The sequence below is a fragment of the Orycteropus afer genome, unplaced genomic scaffold (assembly GCF_000298275.1).
Source record: "Orycteropus afer afer isolate SDZICR_OR568_19922 unplaced genomic scaffold, OryAfe1.0 scaffold00211, whole genome shotgun sequence".
Taxonomy (NCBI): domain Eukaryota; kingdom Metazoa; phylum Chordata; class Mammalia; order Tubulidentata; family Orycteropodidae; genus Orycteropus; species Orycteropus afer.
This window is the reverse complement of record NW_006921798.1, coordinates 2,881,372-2,901,363: the sequence shown is the minus strand read 5'-3', so window position 1 is coordinate 2,901,363 and position 19,992 is coordinate 2,881,372. Positions and strand designations below refer to the sequence as shown.

Below are 19,992 nucleotides of genomic sequence, written 5' to 3'. Positions count from 1 at the left end.
TATCTTCTGTGTCTGTGTTAATTGGTTTCCCTTTTCTTTGTTGAAGAGGGTCTGTGCAATCCTTCTGCCTAGTCCGCCATCTTGCCCCGCCCAAATGAGGTCTAATTTTTTCTTTATGAGAATCTTTCTGGTTAATTATTACTTATTTTGATGATCCATTTAGAAAAAAGAAAGAAAGAAACAGGGTCACTGAGTTCATTCTGACTCATAGTTCTGTCCTATAGGATAGAATAGAACTGTCCCATAGGGTCTACAAGGCTGTAAATCTGTACGGAGACAAACTTCTTTATCTTTCTCCCATGGAGCAGCTGGTGGATTCGAACAACCAATCTTTTGGTTAACAGCCCAATGCTTTTAACTACAGCATGTCCATATTATTCCATTTTATAAATGTTGTTAGGTGGCATCGAGATGGCTCCAATATGTAGTGACCAGAACAAAAAACTGACTGGTCCAGTGCCAGCCCCACAATCCTTGGTACACCTGAGCCCACTGTTGCAGCCACTGTGTCAATCCATCTAGCTGAGGGCCTTCCATTTTTCATTGACCCTCCACTTTACCAAGCATGATATCTTTCTCCAGGGAATGGTCCTTTCTGACAACATGACCAAAGTAAGTCAAATGAACTCTGGCCATTTTCTCTTCTAAGGAGCATGCCGACTGTACTTCTTCCAGGACAGATTTCTTAGTTCTTCTGGCAGTTCATGGTACTTTCAGTACTCTTCACCAACACAACTCAAAAGCATCAACTCTTCTTCAATCTTCCTTGTTCATTGTCCATGTATATGAGGTGATTGAAAATACCATGGCTTGGGTTAGGCACACCTTAGTCTTCAAAGAGACATCTTTGCTCTTCAGCACTCCAAAGTGGTCTTTTGCAGCAGATTTGCCCAGCGCAAGATATCATCTGATGTCTTGACTGCTGCTTCTATTGGTGTTGACTATGGAACCAAGTAATACGAAATCTTTGACAATTTCAGTCTTTTCTCCATTTATTGTGGTGCTGCTTATTGGCCCAGTTGTGAAGATTTTTGTTTTATTTATAAGTGTATTATTATAATTGTATTAATATGAGTATATTATTATAAATGTATTTACTATCTATTAAGCTATTTATCTTAAACTTTCAGCTTCTTTCCGATATTTTGCTCTTAGAAAAAAAATGCTGCAACAAACATAACTCTGGATGGACTTTCTAGTCCTAAACTGAATATTTACATTTTTGTAACTTTCTGCCAAATTTCTCTTCAAAAACTGTTAGTTAAGTGAGTAGGGCGCTGAGTTCCTCACATTCTTACCAACACTAAATTCCAAATATTTAACATTTGGAGCGATATGAAAAGTAAAAATCACTCTAAAGATAAAAGAATAAAACTCACAGAGATGACTGAGTTGCCCAAAATCTCTCAACCAGTGGAGAGCCACTCTCGAATATGAGGTCTCCTTATTTGGGGTAAAGTGGCCTTTGCATAAGTTAGGTCTAGAAGCTTTGTTCCAGAGGCCTCAGGTAAAATGTACATGTACTGTCTGAGAAAAAAGGAAGAACTTCTTTTCAGTATCAGGACTTTCTTCAATGTAGGAGGTAAATGAAACTTGGACCTTGAAATGAGGTCCTGGGGCAGCTGAGTTTCTGAAGGGCAGTGTGGCAGCGGGTGGGATGTGTGTGTGTGGGAGGGGTAGGTGGGTGGGTAGAGTGGTAGGGTTATGGTGGGGGATAGGGGTGCCCAGGAGTATGAGTGGCAGTTCAACTGGAACCATGTCAGGAGACCTGGCATCTATAATAGAGGGTCAAAATCATATTGATTTTGATCATGAACATATAGATAGATATTGAATACTTTGGGTAAAGCACACACTTTCTATGCTGCATATGTTCAGATATATTACTGTGTTTTTCTGTTGCAGTTCTAAAATATAAGAAGAATGATGAGGATGAATCACTTAAAGACAAACTGTCTAAACTAAATATTCATTCAATTAGCAAGAAATCAAAAAGAGTGACAAATCATCTAAAGATTCTGACCAGAGGAGAATCACAGGTAATTTTCCTACTAGGGCCACATACATTTTGCGAGGGAGCATGAACGCCGATATTTTGAGGAGGCTAGGTTTTGTTGTTATCAGATCTGTTTCTAGAATGCTGAGAATTAGAGTAATTGCCCTATACTCTTCCTTTTCCCTCTTTCTGTCTGTTGGAAGGAAAAAGTAGGTGGAAGGATTCCGTGGGTGGAGCAAATGGTTAAGGCCTTTGACTATTAACTGAAAGACTGGCAGTTCAGGATCTTCCAGTGGTGTCTTACAAGGAAGGCCTGGAAATCTATTTCTGAAAAATCAGCCACTAAAAACTCGATGGAGCACAGTTCTACTCTGACACACATGGGGTCACTATGAGCCAGAATCAACTCCACCAACTTGACAATTTTGTTTTTTCATTCTGGTTAATGAGTGGAAATGAAGATGGTTTTGACACTACGTTAGCTGTTGTCCATCCACTTAGGAAACAGACAAGCAAGAGGTAAGAAAGTGACTCAACAAGGAATGCCCCAAGAAACCTGATGCTTACCATGAACTAGGAACTCTAGTAACAAAGTGCCTAAGGCACTTGACTGCTAACCAGAAGGCTGAGGGTCCAAACCCATCAGCCACTTCTCAGAAGGAAGGTTGGGCAATCTACTTCCGTAGTGATACTGCCTTGGCAACCCAAGGAGGGGTCGCTATGAGTTGGGGCCAACTCGACAACACATAACACCACCACCACCACCAAGAATTAACACAAAATCTCCCTCCACTCCCAAGGCAATGTCTCCTTTCCTATTTTATTTTGGCTTTTCAAAATGTCACTTTTCTTTAGGGTGTCCTTGATGTTCATCTTATCTTTATTTCATCTATTAAAAAAAAGCTTTTAGATTCATACCTTAGTGTGGTTCCTTTCCTGCAGCTTCTCCCCCTCACCTTCCTGCCCTTCCCAGGTGCTTATTATATTAGCAGGCAACTTCTCTGTGTCGCTTGGTTATCCTGGCTTAGAACACCTTCATCTCAACCCCTAATTAATAACAGATGGGTTAGCAAAGGCTCTCAAATTTAAATGTGCCTAAAAATTACCTGAGGAGCTTATTAAAGGATAGAATTTTATTCCAAAGTTGCACTCTTTCAAGGGTGGATGTGAGAACTCTGTATTTTTGCAAATGCTCCAGGGGTTTTCAAGCTAACGATCTTGAAGTTGATCGATGGAATGCACTTTGAGAATCACAAAATAGACAGCTTATGACCCTGAGGTACTAATACAGTGGACTTCTAACCAAAAGAAGGAAAGACAGTTTTTAATATATTATGTTGTCCTGATTTTTTTTTCCTTCTCATTTTCCTGCTTTCATTATTTATTATTTCAATATCTTATAGTATAGGGTCACTACATGTCAAAGTCAGCTAGATGACAATGGGTTTAAGTAATAGTTCAATATTTCTGTTTAATATCTCTAACTAAGTATTTCAGTTGAACTAGAGGCAACAAAAGGGTGGTACAGCATTGGCTTGAGATGGCTCAATCTATCCACTTCACTCCAGCTGCTATGCTGTTTTTGCCCTGTTGATGAAGTTTTTGAAGCTTTCTCACCACTTAGATAGAAGTGGCCTCCCCTCCTTTGAATGCCTGTCACTGACTGTACCCTAATCTTGGCATGCTTATATATGCAGGACTCAACACAGGGCAGAAATTAAGAACAAAGTCTTTGAAGTCACCCGATCTGGATATGAACTCCATCTTTGCCACTTAATAGAGATTTGCCTTTGGGGGGATTAATTTGTTGTTGTCAGCTGCCACTGAGTTGGCCCCCAACTCATGGCAACTCCAGGAATGTTGTTGTTGTTGTTATGTGCTCTCGATTTGGACCAACTCATAGCGACCCCTCCTTGGGTTTCCAAGGTGGTATCACTACGGAAGTAGATTGCCCAATCTTCCTTCCGAGGAGTAGCTGGTGGGTTTGAACCGCCAGCCTTTTGGTTAGCAGTCAAGTGCCTTAGGCACTGCGCTACCAGAACTCCCTGGGCCAGTCCCACCCCTACGATCAGTTACAGATTGGACCATTGTGATTTATAAGGGGATTTTACTATTTTTATTTATAAGGGGATTTTACTATTACCTAACAAATGGGGGTGGTTGGGAAGACTGAATGAAATAATACATTAAGGAAAATACCTAATAGAGTGTGTGTAAGAACTTTCTCTATATGTTGTTGTTGTTGTTGTTGTTGTTATGTGCGGTCGAGTCGCACCCGACTCATAGCGACCTTCCTTGGGTTTCCGAGGCAGTATCACTAGGGAAGTAGATTGCCCAATCGTCCTTCCAAGGAGTAGCTGGTGAGTTTGAACCCCGCCAGCCTTCTGGTTAGCAGTCAAGTGCCTTAGGCACTACACTACCAGAGCTGATCATTATTATTATTATATCATTATCTTGCATTCTATTTATTTTTTAATGCACAGATTTATTTCCATGTGAATATAAACTCATTCAAGCATGGCTTTTTATCATTCTTGTACTTACTTCCCTATATTCTTCTAGAGGTTGACCTAGCCCATTGCATATAGAAAACAACTCCAGATCCCTCCACTCAATGTAGAACTATAATGTGGAAAGTTTGGGATGTTATGGTGTGTGGTTATAAATTAGGGAAAGAAAAAATCAAGACATTACTGAAGAAACCATAATATAATTGAATTGGGAACTTATTTGAGAATAGATTGTAGCTTCTGTGGACATATATAAATGTAGTGCGTACATTTCACCCCCCCACTCTTTGCAATTTAGCTTCTAGGGCTCAAGAAAATTCTGTTGAGGAATGATAGGTAGGTTCTAATTCTGGGAAGGCTCTTGTATAAGCTGTTACAGTCTTTAACATATTTATCATCAGCTTCTCATATTTTTCAATTGTGAGCTAAAAGTGAATTGTAGTTAGAGGAGCCTGAAGGGATATTAATTAGATTTTTTCCCCTTAATCTTTTGAGATGATGTCCTGTCAGAAATGAAGCATTTCATTGTTAATCAGAAATCAGCTGCATAGGCCAAACTGGAAAAGAGATAAATCTCAAATCAATCAATTTTGCACTTGTCAGAAGCTCACGTGAAATATCTGGTGGAGTTAGGGTATAAAACTGTTACCCAAGAGGAAGATGCTATACAATTCATCATGCATTTATTGAATTCTAATGTACGAGACACTGTGTTAGAAACTGGGACTACAAAGACGAACCAGGCTCTGAATTCAGACTGCTTGAGTTTGAATCCTGGTCTTTTCCACCCACCTTTCATTAGTTCTGTGAAGCCCCTGGAGTGCAAATAATAATGTGCTCAACTGCTAGCTAAAAGAGTGGAGGTTCGAGTCTACCCAGAAATACTTTGGAAGAAAGATCTGCTGATCTACTCCCCCAAAATCAACCATTGAACACCCTGTGAAGTACAGTTCTACTCTGAGATACACAGGGTAGCCTTGGGATGGAATCAACTTGATGCCAACAGTTTTTTATTATTTTTTAAAAAAAATTAGGATAAAGAATAAGCTTCTGTCATATAAAAATCAAAATCAAAAACCCAAACTCACTGATGTCAAGTCAAATCCTACTCCTAGAGACCCCTCCTTGGGTTTCCAAGGTGGTATCTCTACAGAATTAGATTGCCAAATTTTCCTTCTGAGGAGTGACTGGTGGGTTTGAACCACCACCCTTCTAGTCAGCAGTCAAATGCCTTAGGTACTACACCACCAGAGCTCCCTCCCTCTGTCATACAGAGATTTCAAATATTAACAGCTTAAATAAGATAATTATTTATTTCCCTTTCTTATAATAGACCTGGGGAGCTCTGGTGGCATAGTGGCTAAGACACTTGCCTGCTAACCAGACGGCTGGTGGTTCAAACCCACCAGCCACTCCTCGGAAGGAAGGTTGGTCAATCCTACTTCCGTAGTGATACTGCCTCGGAAACCCAAGGAGGGGTCGCTAGGAGTCAGGGCCGACTCGACGGCACATAACAACATAATAGACCTGAGAGGTGAGTCCAAATCCTTCGGACACCCAGTTCCTCCCAATTTATTGCTGTGCTATTCCATAAAGGTATTGTCTTCATCTACTTAGTTGAACCTGACTCACTGACTTGTCGCATCCAAGTCCCAAAGATATTGTTATAAAGCCAAGACTCCAAAAAGACATAAATCACTTTCACTGACATCCTATTTGCCCAATACCAGTTATAAAGCCACCACTAACTGCAAAGGAGTCTGGGAAATGTAATTTCTAGCAAGGCAGTCATAAGTCCAACTTAAACTAGAAGTGGGAGATCTATTAGTAAAACAACAATGGAGGTAATTTTGATAGTCTCTACCACACCTACTTAAACTTCTGTTTCATCTCTAAAATGGGATCAATAATAACACCTTTCCCACAGGTTTGTGTAAGAATTAAATGAGAAAATGGAAGAAAGTTTTTAGAACAGTGTCTGGAACTTAGTCAATGTTTAATATATGTGAGCTATTATTATTATTAAGACCAATGTACTTAATCTCAAAATGCTTATAATCTATCAAAACCAAACCAAAGTCACTGCCATCGAGTCAATTTTGACTCATAACAACCCCCTTTGGGTTTCCAAGGAAGTAAATCTTTATGGAAGTAGATTGCCCAGTCTTCCTTTTGCAGGGTGGCTGGTGGGTTAGAACCACCAACCTTCTCCTTAACAGTCAAATGCCTTAGGCACTAGAGGAGATAATTGCTTAAATAATTAACTAGTGTAGTAAGTGTATATAGGAGGGAGGGATTTGTTTTCAAAAGTGTTTATGGGAGAATTATCAGAATAGGTGATATTTGAGAGTTGGTCCTTGAAAAATAAATAGGATTTTGCAAGGCATAAAGATGGTAGTATTATATTTCAGGAAAAGAAAACTGCATGAGAAAGAGTTGGTTATACAGAACGTCAAGAAGTTAAGTCAGGCAATATTTCTCACAGTAAGATCCTGGAACCTCTTACTTTAGATCATCTCAGCCCCGGCTGAGATATACTAAATAATGTATCTGGTATGAGCCCTTGGAAATTAATTTAAAAATGTTTTTCCAGCATATTCTGAGACAGAAGAGTGTTAGAATTTGTGTGTACTACAAAAACTTATGCTGCCTTTTTAAAGAAGTATCTAGATGAACAATAGTATGATATTTAAAAACAAATGAAATAAATTTTTATCCATTTGGTTTTAAGGTCAACCATGTTAAATTAAGATTAGCATATGAATTGAGAACAGCTATGGTTATTGTTATGGCTATGATACCATACTGGACCAAAAAAAATTGGTCGATGTTCAACTATTCCAGGAGGTACTGAAGGAAGATGTTCAAACTGCACTGAAGGCATTAACAAAAAACAAGACTCCAGGAATTGACAGGTACCTAGTGAGATGTTTCAACAAACAGATGCAACACTGAAAGTGCTCACTCATTTGTTCCAAGAAATTTGGGTGATAGATACCTGGCCAACAATGGGAAGAGATCCATATTTGTGCCCATTCCAAAGAAAGGTGATCAAACAGAATGTGGAAAATATCTAACAATATCATCAATGTCACTGCAAGTAAAATTCTGCTGAAGATATTTCAAAAATGGTTGCAGCACTTCCAGAAGTTCAGGCTGTACTCAGAAGGATATCACTGATGATGTCAGATGGATCTTGGCTAAAATCAAAGAATACCAGAAAGACAGTTATCTGTGTTTAATTGACTAACTGTAGATCATAACAAATTATGGATAACATTGCAAAGAACTGAAATTCCACAACACTTAATTGTATTCCTAAGGAAACTGCATATAGATGAAGAGAAAGTTGTTCAAACAGAACAAGGGGATATTACATGGTTTAAAATCAAGAAAGGTGTGCAACAGGGCTATATTCTTTCACCATACTTATTCAATCTGTATGCTGTTCAAAGAATCTGAGAAGCTGGACATGGTATTCAGGGTTGGAGGAAGAATCACTAACAATCTGCAATATGCAGATGACACAATTTTGTTTCCTGAAAGTGAAGAAGAGTTGAAGCACTTAGTGATGAAGATCAAAGACTACAGTCTTCAGTATGGATTACATCTCAACACAAAATAAATGAAAATCTTCACAACTGAACCAATAAGCAGCATCATGGTAAATGGAGAATAGATTGAAATTTTCAAGGATTTCATTTTAGTTGGATCCACAATCAATGCCCATGGTAGCAGCATTCAAGAAATCAGACCTCATATTGCACTGGGTAAAAGGTCTCTTTAAAGCATTAAAGAGCAAAGGTGTCACTTTGAAGACTAAGGTATGCCTGACCCAAGACATTGTCATTTTATTAGCCTCATATGTACATGAAAGCTAGACAATAAATAAGGAAGATCACAGAAGAGTTGGTGCATTTGAATTTTGGTATTGATGAAGTATTTTGAATATACATACAATATACATTCAATATACATACAAATACATACAATACACATTCAATATCATATTGAATATACATACTTTGAACTGCCAGAAGAACAAACAAACCTGTCTTGGTGAAAATACAGCCAGATTTCTCCTTAGAAGTGAGAATGACCAGACTTCAATTCTCATATTTTGGTCATGTTATGAAGAGGAACCAGTCCCTGGAGAAGGTTATCATGCTTGGTATAGTAAAGAGTCAGCTAGAAAGGGCAGGACCCTTGATAAGATGGATTGATACAGTGGTTGTAACAATGGGCTAAAGGATAGCAATGATTGTGAAGATGGTGAGGAGCAGGGCAGTGTTTCGTTCTGTTGTACATAAGGTTACTATGAGTTGAAACCAACTCAAGGGCCTCTAACAACAACAACAACAACAATGGTTATTACCAAACTGAATAATACATATTCCATGACTCTTAAATTTTTTCCAACAGGTTTTGCTAACATTGTCCTGGGTCTGACCTTATTGTGTAGACATTTTGATTGCCACTAGAACAATAATAATTGTTTGTTCCTAGAAATTATTCTAAGTATATAATAAAGCATATTGTTTTTCTGAATGCTAGTAGGTAAACTACAGGAAAAGAAATTCCAGATTCAAACAGGTTCAATAGAGACCTTTTTATTAATCCATAGACAGGACAAAGACAAAACAAAGATAATCATCCAAGCTAAGGGAAACCATCAACATGTACACAATGAAGTCCACTGATTTATGTTTACAGGGCTAATTATATATGACTGAAAACAAAGGAAATCATCCAAAAATTCTGATTGGTGACTGATCAATTCATCACTGTTGCAGGTGGGACTATCAAACAAAAAAACAAGGACGATGATTGTGACAGTTACATAACTGAAGATTAAAAAGGGTCACAAGATTGGTTCTGGGCCTTGACCCCCTGTCAACATTGTGGTCCAAATATGACTCATGGCCATGCAGCATGAGTCATAGCCACAATGTGGCTGTAAGACAATACCAGGACCCCAAACTTAATTTAAATTAGATAAGGACATGCCTAGGCAAGTTCCCTAGTTCATTGTGAGCAACAATCTACTTTCAACCCCGCTCTTCTTGAGGGTAAACTGTCTCTTGCTAGGTTTGTCCTGGACTTAAATTGCTGATTTAATGATCAGAAAGAACTCAAATGGCATCTGAACTTACATCAAGACTCAAAATGGAATTGGGGCTCTCACTGTAGACTGAGCCTTCCACAACCGAAGTGCTTTAGAATTTAAGCTCTGATATATAGGTACAAAAGTATGATAACAAATAATAATAACTGAAAAAATTAAACTACTATCTTAACTCTGCTGTGTTATCCTAACAGAAGAACTATTTTTGCTAAGATTTTATGTCATCCTTCAAATTTGAATTAATAAAGAATCATCACATTTTGTTAGCATGAACTTAAGAATATTTTTAAAGTAACCACTGGGATATAAATTGGAATAAGTCATAATATCAAAACTAATTCCCAGTCAATAGATCAAATTTACCTATTTTATAAAAGCAAGCTTGTAATTTAAGACTATAGGCATAATATATAATATTAAAAAAATACAGAGAAAAATTTTACAGTCCTATAGCTACTATCATGTAGGTAAAGCTACATGAAAACTGAACATCAAACTAATCTGTGCAACATGGCTTTGCTACACTAACTGAACATCAATTGTGCTGTGTGCCAACATAGATACTTCTATATAAGACAGGCAGCATCTATAAAATGTTTTCATTCCACCAGTGAATTTAAAAAAATAAAAAAATGTATTGTGGCTTGGGTGAAATTTTACAAAGCAGATTTGTTTTACATTCAACAGTTCATACACATTTTGTTTTGTGACACTGGTAACATTCTGTGGAGTATAACAGAATGTGGAGTATCCCTGTGTCCTTCTTGCCTCTGCATTCCTGCCTCCCTACATTTCTCCCAGTGTAAATGCTGCCCTGATCTCCCATAGTAGATGCACTAAGGAGTGTATCTCCCTGATGTAGGTTTTCAGCTTGTAGACCTGTCTATTGTTTGGCTGAAAGGTAAGCAAAAGGAGTGAGTTCAATTCCAGGCCTGAAGGGTGACTGGAGGCCATACTTTTAGGGGTTTCGCCATCTCTATCAAACCAGTAAGCCTGGTATTTTTTATGATTTTGAATTTTGTTCCCATTTTTCTCCCACTCTACCTAGGATCTCCAATTTTGATCCCTTCCCTAGTGGTTGGCATTGGTAGCTAGTCACTATCTAGTTCTTCAGATCTCAGGATCATATAGACTGAGGTTCTCATGGTCCATTAGTCCTTTGGACTAACTGTTTCCATGTACATTTGATGCTCTTCACTTTTCTTTGCTCTGGATGAGGAAAGACCAATAGTTGCATCTTAGATGGCTGCTCACGAGCTTTGAAGACCCCAGTCGCTACTCTCTGAAGTAAGATATAGAACAATATTTTTGTATGCCGTATTGTGCCAATTGAGCTTGATGTCCCTGTAACCATGGTCCTTAGCCCAAACTGCAGGCCCAGTGACTCAGTCCCTCATGGTGGTTAGCTGTGGCTAAGAAGTTATCTTAACTTTACCTCTTGTTAAGTTTAAACTGCATTAAGACATGTTTATAACACATACAAATACATATGTAGGAATATCATCTGCCACACCTATATGTGGTCATGGGTATATTCCCATTCACCTATCCATACCTGATCTTCTTGCCTGTCTCCCTATGTTTCCACCCATAGATTAATGATTACTGATAATACAGTATTGCGTACAAAATAGAATTTCCCTTTTCTGTCTGTACCTCTTGTGCACCTCTCTGTGTCTTCCTTTTCCTTAGTGATATTGTGCTAGTCACTAGCTTTTGTTATATTGTTTTTCCCTTTGCCAATATCAAAACTGTCTCTTAACTATCTATCTATCCCACCAGTGAATTTTTATAAAGTGCTAGGCCAATACAGTTTGTCTGTTTGTTTTCAAACACCAGAATCCTTAGTTATAAAAATAAATATTTTCATGTATATTTTAGGTGAAAGACAATACCTTTAACAGAGAAGAGAAACTATTTAGATGTTTAGAAAAGACTGTGAAGCATTGTGTGAAGAATATTTCATTCTGTCTTCAACACATACAGGTAGGTGAGACACAACTGTTTTCAATATTTTGACACAAATATATTTATTTCCATAGTTATTGTGAAGAGTAAATGTCATTGTTTATACATTTACATTAGGACATCTACTGCATTAGATTTGGGAGGCTGCAAACTGCTGATAAAGGAAGCCAATATAAAAATTTGGTTTTCATTCTTTGTCACCTTACCTAACCTACTCTACCCCCAATCCAAATTGCCATATTGTGGAACCTTTGGTCATATGACTGTCACCTAGTGATGGACCATCAATGCACTTTCTTTATGATAGGAAAAAAAAAATCCAAACTCACTGCCATTGAGTCAGATCGGAGTTCATTAAATCAAAATTATAGACAAGTAAGAATGTTACTTGTTTATTCATTCAAGTATACTAACATATCTTTTTTCAGTAGGATTTAAGGTAACTTTAAAAAAAATACCAAAATACACCATGTTCATATCATGTAATAAAAGGACTGAAGGAAAAAAAAATCAAGGTAGGACACAAAAATGAACTCAGAGGAGTAATGAAAAGCAAAAAATTGCATAACAAAGGGCTATAAAAAATATAAAAGTGCAAATATGTGTCTAAAATTTGCTGTAAGCTAACTCGCAGAAGACCCTAAAAGAGGACATGCAATTGCATGATTCTAAAAATTAACATGACTACCTCAATTTACTTTATAACCATTATTTTGTAATTCCCCCATTTATGATTTTGAAATGTAACTCATAGATGATACAATTTTAGGTATCAGGTTTATATAAAGAAAACTCAGAGAGGAATCAATTCCAACAAGATAATATAAGCTACAATATGTAAGTGCTCCCACATAACTGGACTAGAAGACAAAAATACCACCACAAATTTTCATTCCCCTAGAGTGTTGTCCTGTCTGTCTTGAGAACCACTGATTTAAACAAACAGTGAAGTACAATTATTTTTATTAAAGCCAGTCAAGAGTTTCTGCTAATGGACTTCATGAAAAGGATAGTGTCCTTAATAACATTTTTACAGTGGTCATGACTATGAGAGACAGAAAGCTAATAGAATCATGTGTCAGTTAATAAACGGTCCCCTCTCATTTTCCAAAAGTTTTCCTCTTGGAGGTCTAGTTTTGGAAACAGATGTTTGCATGCTTAGATAACATAATATATCTATAGAAGGTTAAGCTGACAGGCACAATGGTTTGGAAAGAAGGTTCCATGCTATATAACTGACAAACACCATTCTGTTGTTCTTTATTAACTGATGCAAAATCTGATTTTACAATCAGATTTGCTAATCTCCTCCTGAAGTCCATACTGTCTACCATGAAAATAACAAAACATAATCCTAATAGCCAGAGAGCAGTGTGGACCCTGTCTTTGATGTATGTTCAAGGAGTAAATGTCTTTTGGGAACATCTGCAGAAGATCTTCCATTCCTCCTAACTGATTCAACAATAGATGTAAGCATCTTCTCTTAAAGAGAGTATTGGATTCCCTAAGGAAAGTTGAAGATATAAATGAAAGGGAAGTGAGTTTTTAATTGAGAGAGCTGTATGAATTGAATGTTAATGGATGACCAGTGAAGAAATTTAAGAAAGATTCCACTTAATGAAGGCAGGTTTCAAACAGAGTATTATAATGAAGTGACATGGCTAAAATGTAAAGAATAGACTGTTTGCAAGTAACTTGATCATGCAGAGTATTCATGAATTTTTTTTCTTTTTTTTTTTTTTTGGTTGTTCCTTTTATTTTTAGCTTTCAGTGGTGATGAAGGGTTATGATGATGGGGTCAGCATTTAGGACACATTCACTTGTACTCTTGTCAGAATTTGTCCTTTTTATAACTCTTTTTGAGTTTCAGGATGCCATGCCCTTGACTCTGCAGAGTGTAACAGAGCTCCAGGAGATTTCATGCAATAAAGACGAGGAAGGGAATGGCTATTCAGAGAGCCCAAGTAATGCTCAAAATCCCTGTGATGACTTTGTAAGTTATTCATATTCACAGATAAATGCAAATTAAATAGTAAGATTCAAAGAAAATCTTCCTTTCATTTCTTTTTTGGAGTTAAAAATAAAAGTACTCTAAAGTAAATACTAATGTCAAAATTAGTAGGTTTAAGTGGGAGATATTTTTCATTAACTAAATATTTTTCAAATGGCTTAGTAAAGATTTCACTATAATCAAAATTTAAGGGGACCTCAGATTGTGTTTCTAGGAATGTCAGTGTTTGTGCAGCTTTTAAAATCAATATTTAAGTCTATGCATGATATTTCAAATATTCATCAAGTTATAATTCTCTGATTTTCTTAAAGGAATCTCTGGAGCCCTAATAAAAGGAGTAGAGGTCTGTCTGAAAATGTCTATCTTACTAATACTGGAAAGCAAAACAAAGATTTCTATTAAGAAAGACCTTTTACAAAAGAGTCATATATGATTTCTTCTGGTCTGTGCTAAAATATTTCTTTTCTAAGAATCCTGTAAAATATAGCTTAAGGATCATAAAAATATGCTTGGGCCAATAAGATATTTCGATGGTTAGCTAGACTGAGTAATAGTAATTGTAATTTACTGTCTTGTGTTTCTTTATGTATTATTATTTAATTTTTATAAATAGCATATAAAAGATAGAATAGAATCCTTTCATCATTTTTAAAGTCCTTGAAAGCCTTGGTATTATTGGCATTTGGGGTCAGACAAATCATCATTGATTGGCTCTAGTGTTGGCGGATATTTAGCATTCTTGGCTCCCAAAATTCTAAATCTCAATAACATCCCTTCACCTTAAGTCACTGTAACAATCCATGAATAGCCCGACATATTTCTAAACCATAGAAAGGGATATGACCCCTGTAGGGAACCACCTACAATTATTTTGCTTTCTTGGTACTGGGGAATAGAAAGCCAAGTTTATATCTGAACTAAGATGTTAGGTAGATAGATTTTTACAATATATGTTTAATGAAATAAGTTAGCTAGATCTTTATGTATTTCCTGGTCTTAGTTACAGAGAGCACACTCTAGAAAAGTCCTTAAGGGTTTACATTTTTTGTTTAATTAATTCATTAATTAAGTCAATAAATATTTATTGAGCACTTTGCATGAGCAAGGCATATAGCTTCTCCCTTAGCAAACACATTCCAGAATTTGATGAAATGAGTAGAGAGGGGACCTCTGTACCTTGCATAAAAGTGCAAAATGATGTGTTAGTCTAAACTAAATAATTAACAGAAAGCTCATTATTCAAAACCAACTTTTTTTATTTTCCTGGAAGATAGAATGCTTTTTTAAAATTGAGTATTGAGAACTCAAACTCTATCTAGTGACAGAGCAATTGTTATATAACCCTGAATGACAGATACATATTTTGTAAATGAAAAGATATTAAAATAAAATCTGATTCTGATTTGTTCTAGCCATATTTCCTACTTATGGATGAATCAGTTCATGCCTAGGGGTCACTGGGAAGATATATTGTAATTAGATGACCTGTAGGATCCTGTCAAGTTACAAACAGTAATTTATCCCAGATACAGTAAACATTATTTGCTTAGTCAAAGAACTCATTAAGCAGTCTGCAGGTGCATATTGATTATTTCATAAGCTAGATGTCAAACTTGATCTGTGTTGGCTATCACTGGTGCCAATAAGAGATGGGTTTTCCCTCTCTTCTAGATTTCCCATGAGTTCAAACTAAGTTACCAAGGACCATTTAAATTAATTAATATTGCTACTCAGATGCTGACTTCCTGGGACATGTTGGAGTGTACAAAAGATAAATTTATATGAAAATTACCACAAAATAATCATGTAACCCAAGACTATATTAAAAAAAAACATAATTACAGCTAGATGTTCATTAGTAATAAAAATATATATATGAAATATAACAAAGTAGGACAGTCAGCAAACAGGACACTACCATACTTCAGAACAGAAGAAGAATACAAAGAAACAGAAGGCATTAAGTCTTGGGTGCTCAGGTGGTTGAACATTAACATAAAATTCATTTTCAGTGACCTAAAAATGTAGTAGCTTAAGATACAGGACTAAGTAATAGCTTAATCTTTCAATGTATTTAAGTAGAAGATAATGGCTCCATCTATCATAGTAGTAAGAAGAAAAAAAAAAAAAACTTGCATTAGGGAGTAGTATCTGTATAGGTGGAGTCTGGGTAGCACAGTGGTTAATACTTGGCTGCTAACTGAAAGGTTGGTGGTTTGAACCCACCAGCTGCTCTGCAAGGGAAAGATGTGATGGTCCGCTTCTGTAAAGATTTATAGCCTTGGGGAAGAAAGATGGCCTCACACCTATAACCCACATGTTTGATCCCTCTTCCAACTTAGACCCTGAGTAACTAGGTAAAGCAGATACAAATAATGATACTGGAGTTATGAGCAACTAAGGAGAAGATAAAGTATTAGAGTCAGTAAAGGTGGAGAAAAAGAGTAGATTAAACAACTGGGAAAAATAAACAAACCCACCTAGCCAGCAGAGACAGAGATGGAGAGGACTCATTATAAATACACAAGATGTTGGTGGACAGAAAGAGGGAAAAAAAAAAAAAAAAAATCACAGAACCTGCAGGCACTGGGCACTCAGGATAGCCACACTGGGAGTTTATCATGGTGACCTCGGGCTCTGAGTGAGTATAATAATCTTACTGGGAAATGGATCAAGATTCCCTTCCCCCTTGGCTTGGGCTGCCATGGAGTGGGGAAAAGGGAGAAACTCCCTGCAAGTAGGCAGAGCCCCAGAGCTGGTGCATGGTTATAGCCTCGGGTTCAACTCTTCCACGACCCCTTTTGGCACAGAGTAGACCAGGGTACTGGGTTTTTGCAGCTTCTCAATCCAAACAGAAAGTGGTAGCCATTAGGGTCTCTGTTGGTTTTGAACCATGGGTCTTTGATTGACAATAGGCCATCATCATTAGTAGAAGTCTCAGAAGGACACAGACTACCCTGCTTGTGCCTGCATCACTGACTGAATTGTCTCACCCCAAATGCTGAAAATGCCTTCTACCTTTCTATTGTAGGACTAACTTCTGGTCCTTTTTCTTTTTCTTTCTTCCTTTTCTCCCCTGCCTCATCCAATAGGAGGATCACATTAAACCTCCACTAGAGGTATTACACTGAACACCTCACCCAACAGACAGGTAACACCAGTAGTCCCAGCACCACAGTATCAATGACAGAAAGTGGACAATGCCTGCTTGCCCCAACTCCAAATCCTCTTCATGACAAACATAGACCTGAACACACATCCCCACCAGTGATTCACCAACACAGAGAGAGCTGGAGAACAACCAAGTACAGCTGAGATAATCACCAAAGAAATACAACTGCTCCACACTTTCAGATATATTAATACATAAAATCAGGATGAAACAAATCAATACATAACTAACAATTAAAGACAAGAACTTCAAGATGTCTAGGAAACAACAGACAACCTCAAATAAAACAAAACAACAAAAAGGACATGACAATAGAAATATAAGCCCAGGCTAAAGAATGATCTATCATGGAAGAAGACAAGCAATAGAACTATCTGAAAAGGAATTCAGAAAGTATATATACGGGACTCTCTAACAGCTCAAGGAAATCATAAACATGAACAATGAGAAGACAGACAATACCCTGGAAGAATTCAGGAAAATCATTCTAGAACAAAATAAGATAAATACACAATTAGAACTCATAAAGAAAAAGCAATTAGAAATCCAGAATATAGCACTAAAATTACAGAGACAGATAACACAGTGGAAGGACAAAAGAGTAGACTAGAACTGGTGAAAAATGCATTTCCCATCTAGAAGACAAATCCTTTAACACCAGCCTGTAGGAAGAAATATCAGAACAAAGATTGAAGAGAAATGAAGAGACACTAAGAGTTATATGGGATGATGTGAAAAGACACAATATATGCCTGATTGGAGTACCAGAAAAAGAGGAGGGGGAAAAAAAAAACACTGAGAAAACTGTTGAAGACTTGTTAACAGAAAATTTCCCCCGTATCATGAAGGAAGAAAAGATATCTGTCCACGATGCTCAATGAACCCCATACAGAATAGATCCCAAGAGAAAGTCACCAAGACATATCATAATCAAACTCCAAAACCAAAGACAAAGAAAGATTCTTGGGAGCAGCTCATGAAAAACAAAATGTCACCTACAATGCACAACCAATAAGACTAAGCTCTTATTTCTCAGTAGAAACCATGCAGTAAGAAGGCGATGGGATGGCATATATAAAACCTTGAAAGAAAAGAACTGCCACCAAAATTATATATCCAGCCAAATCATCCCTCCAATATGAGGATGAAATCAAGATGTCCTCAGAGACTGAAATTAAGGAAATTTGTGAAAACCAGACCAACCGTTCAAGAAGTGTTAAAGGGACTCCTTCCAATAGAGAAACTACAACAGAGAACAGCAAATTAAAATCAAGACACTTGACACCACCACTTAGAAACCAAACCAGAAGTAGATACTCAAAATAAGCTCATAAAAATAAGAGAAATAAGGGAGTCAATCTGCAGACACCACCAGCAACAAAGCAAATAGGGGGAATGAAAGTTTTAATTACAAAACTTCCAAATGGAGAGGAAGAGAGAACAATGTCTTTCTGGAACTGACTGTTCAAAACTAAGGGAGATAAAAATTTACTTCAAGGTAACCACAAAGAAAATTAACAATCCTCCTAAGCAAAGTCACAAAGAAGAAAAACACATGGGCTTAGTAAGCACAAAACCAACAAGAATGAAGAAAAGAGAAGAAACATTTGATAACAAAATGAGCTCAGCACAGATAAATATTTGGAAAAAAAGAAATCACCAACAACGCAACAAAAACCACAATAGAATGACAGCAATAAATTCATACCTATCACTAATTATATTTAATGTGAATGCACTAAATGCACCAGTCAAGAGAAAGAGAGTGGCAGACTGGACAGGAAAAGAAGACCCATCGATATGCTGCATACAAGAGACTCACCTTAGACACAAAGATAAAACAAAGTAAAAATTAAGGGGTGGAAAAAAATTACCAAGCTAATGGCAACGTAATAAAGGGCATATATGTAAAGCCAAGAGTCAGCGTTATTGTTAATGGAGAAAGACTCAACACATTCCCCTTGGGAATGGGAACCAGACAACGATGCCTCTATCACCACTTGTATTTAACATTGTATTGGAAGTCCTAGCCAGGGCAATAAGACAAGAAAGAGAAATAAAAGGCATCCAAATTGGCAAAGAGGAAGTAAAGCTATCTCTATTTGCAGACAACATGATCCTATACATAGAAAACCCAAGAAACTCAACAAAAAAAAAAAAAAAAATTACTGGCACTAACAGAAAGGTTCAGCAAAGTGACAGGATACAAGGTCAGTATATAAAAATCAGTTTGATTCCTCCATATCAACAAAGAGGCCTCTGAAAAGGAAATTTTAAAAATAAATAAACAATACTGTTTACAATAGCTACCAAAAAGATAAAATATTTAGGAATAAATCTTACCAAAGACACAAAAGACCTATACAAAGAAAACTACAAAACACTACTAAAAGAAACTACAAGGGATCTGCATTAATGGAAGAACATGCCTTGTTCATGGATAGGAAAACTGACTATTGTGAATATGTCAATATTATCCAAAGCAATCAACACATTCAATGCTATCGTGGTTCAGATTCCATCAACATTTTTAAGGATATGGGAAAACCAATCACTAATTTCATATGGAAAGGAAAGAGACCTCAGATAAGCAAAGCACTGCTGAAGAAGAAAAACAAAGTAGGAGGTCTCACACTCCTGGATCTCAAAACCTACTATTCAGCCACAGTACTTAAAACAGCACAATATCAGTACAATGAAACAGGTAGAGATTCGAGAACCTGGAAGACAGACCAATGGAACAGAATAAAAAACCCAGAAATAGATCCATCCATCTATGGACAGCTGCTTTGACAAAGGACCAAAGACCTTTAACCAGTAGAGAGATAGCTTCTTTAACAAATGGTGCTGGCAAAATTGGATATCCCCTTGCAAGAAAATGAAACAAGACCCATACCTCACCCCATGCACAAAAAAGAACTCAAGTTGGATCAAAGACTTAAATATAAAACCCAAAACTATAAAGCTCATCAAAGCTAACATAGGGGCAAATCTAGAGGTCCAACTCGACGGCACATAACAACAAACAACAACAAATCTATGGCACAAGTGGACTATCAAGCATAACCCAAATCCACATGCAGCGGAAGAGAAGCTAGAAGACTGAGACCTTTTAAAATATAAATTCTTAAGCTCTGGTGGCATAGTGCCTAAGGTGTTTATTTGACTGCTAACCAGAAGGCTGGAGGTTCAAACCCACCAGCCACTCCT

General features: G+C 37.0%; 1 protein-coding gene across 1 annotated transcript in view; it reads left to right on the top strand.

The window, feature by feature from the left end:
- The window catches only part of ARHGEF38 (Rho guanine nucleotide exchange factor 38), a 257,682-nt gene that overhangs the window by 189,892 nt on the left and 47,798 nt on the right, over positions 1 to 19,992 (top strand). Inside the window, exons 7-9 of the mRNA XM_007948295.2 lie at positions 1,906 to 2,039; positions 11,513 to 11,617; positions 13,470 to 13,592. Of these exons, the coding sequence (XP_007946486.1) occupies positions 1,906 to 2,039; positions 11,513 to 11,617; positions 13,470 to 13,592 (362 nt within the window). The remainder of the gene's footprint in view (positions 1 to 1,905; positions 2,040 to 11,512; positions 11,618 to 13,469; positions 13,593 to 19,992) is intronic.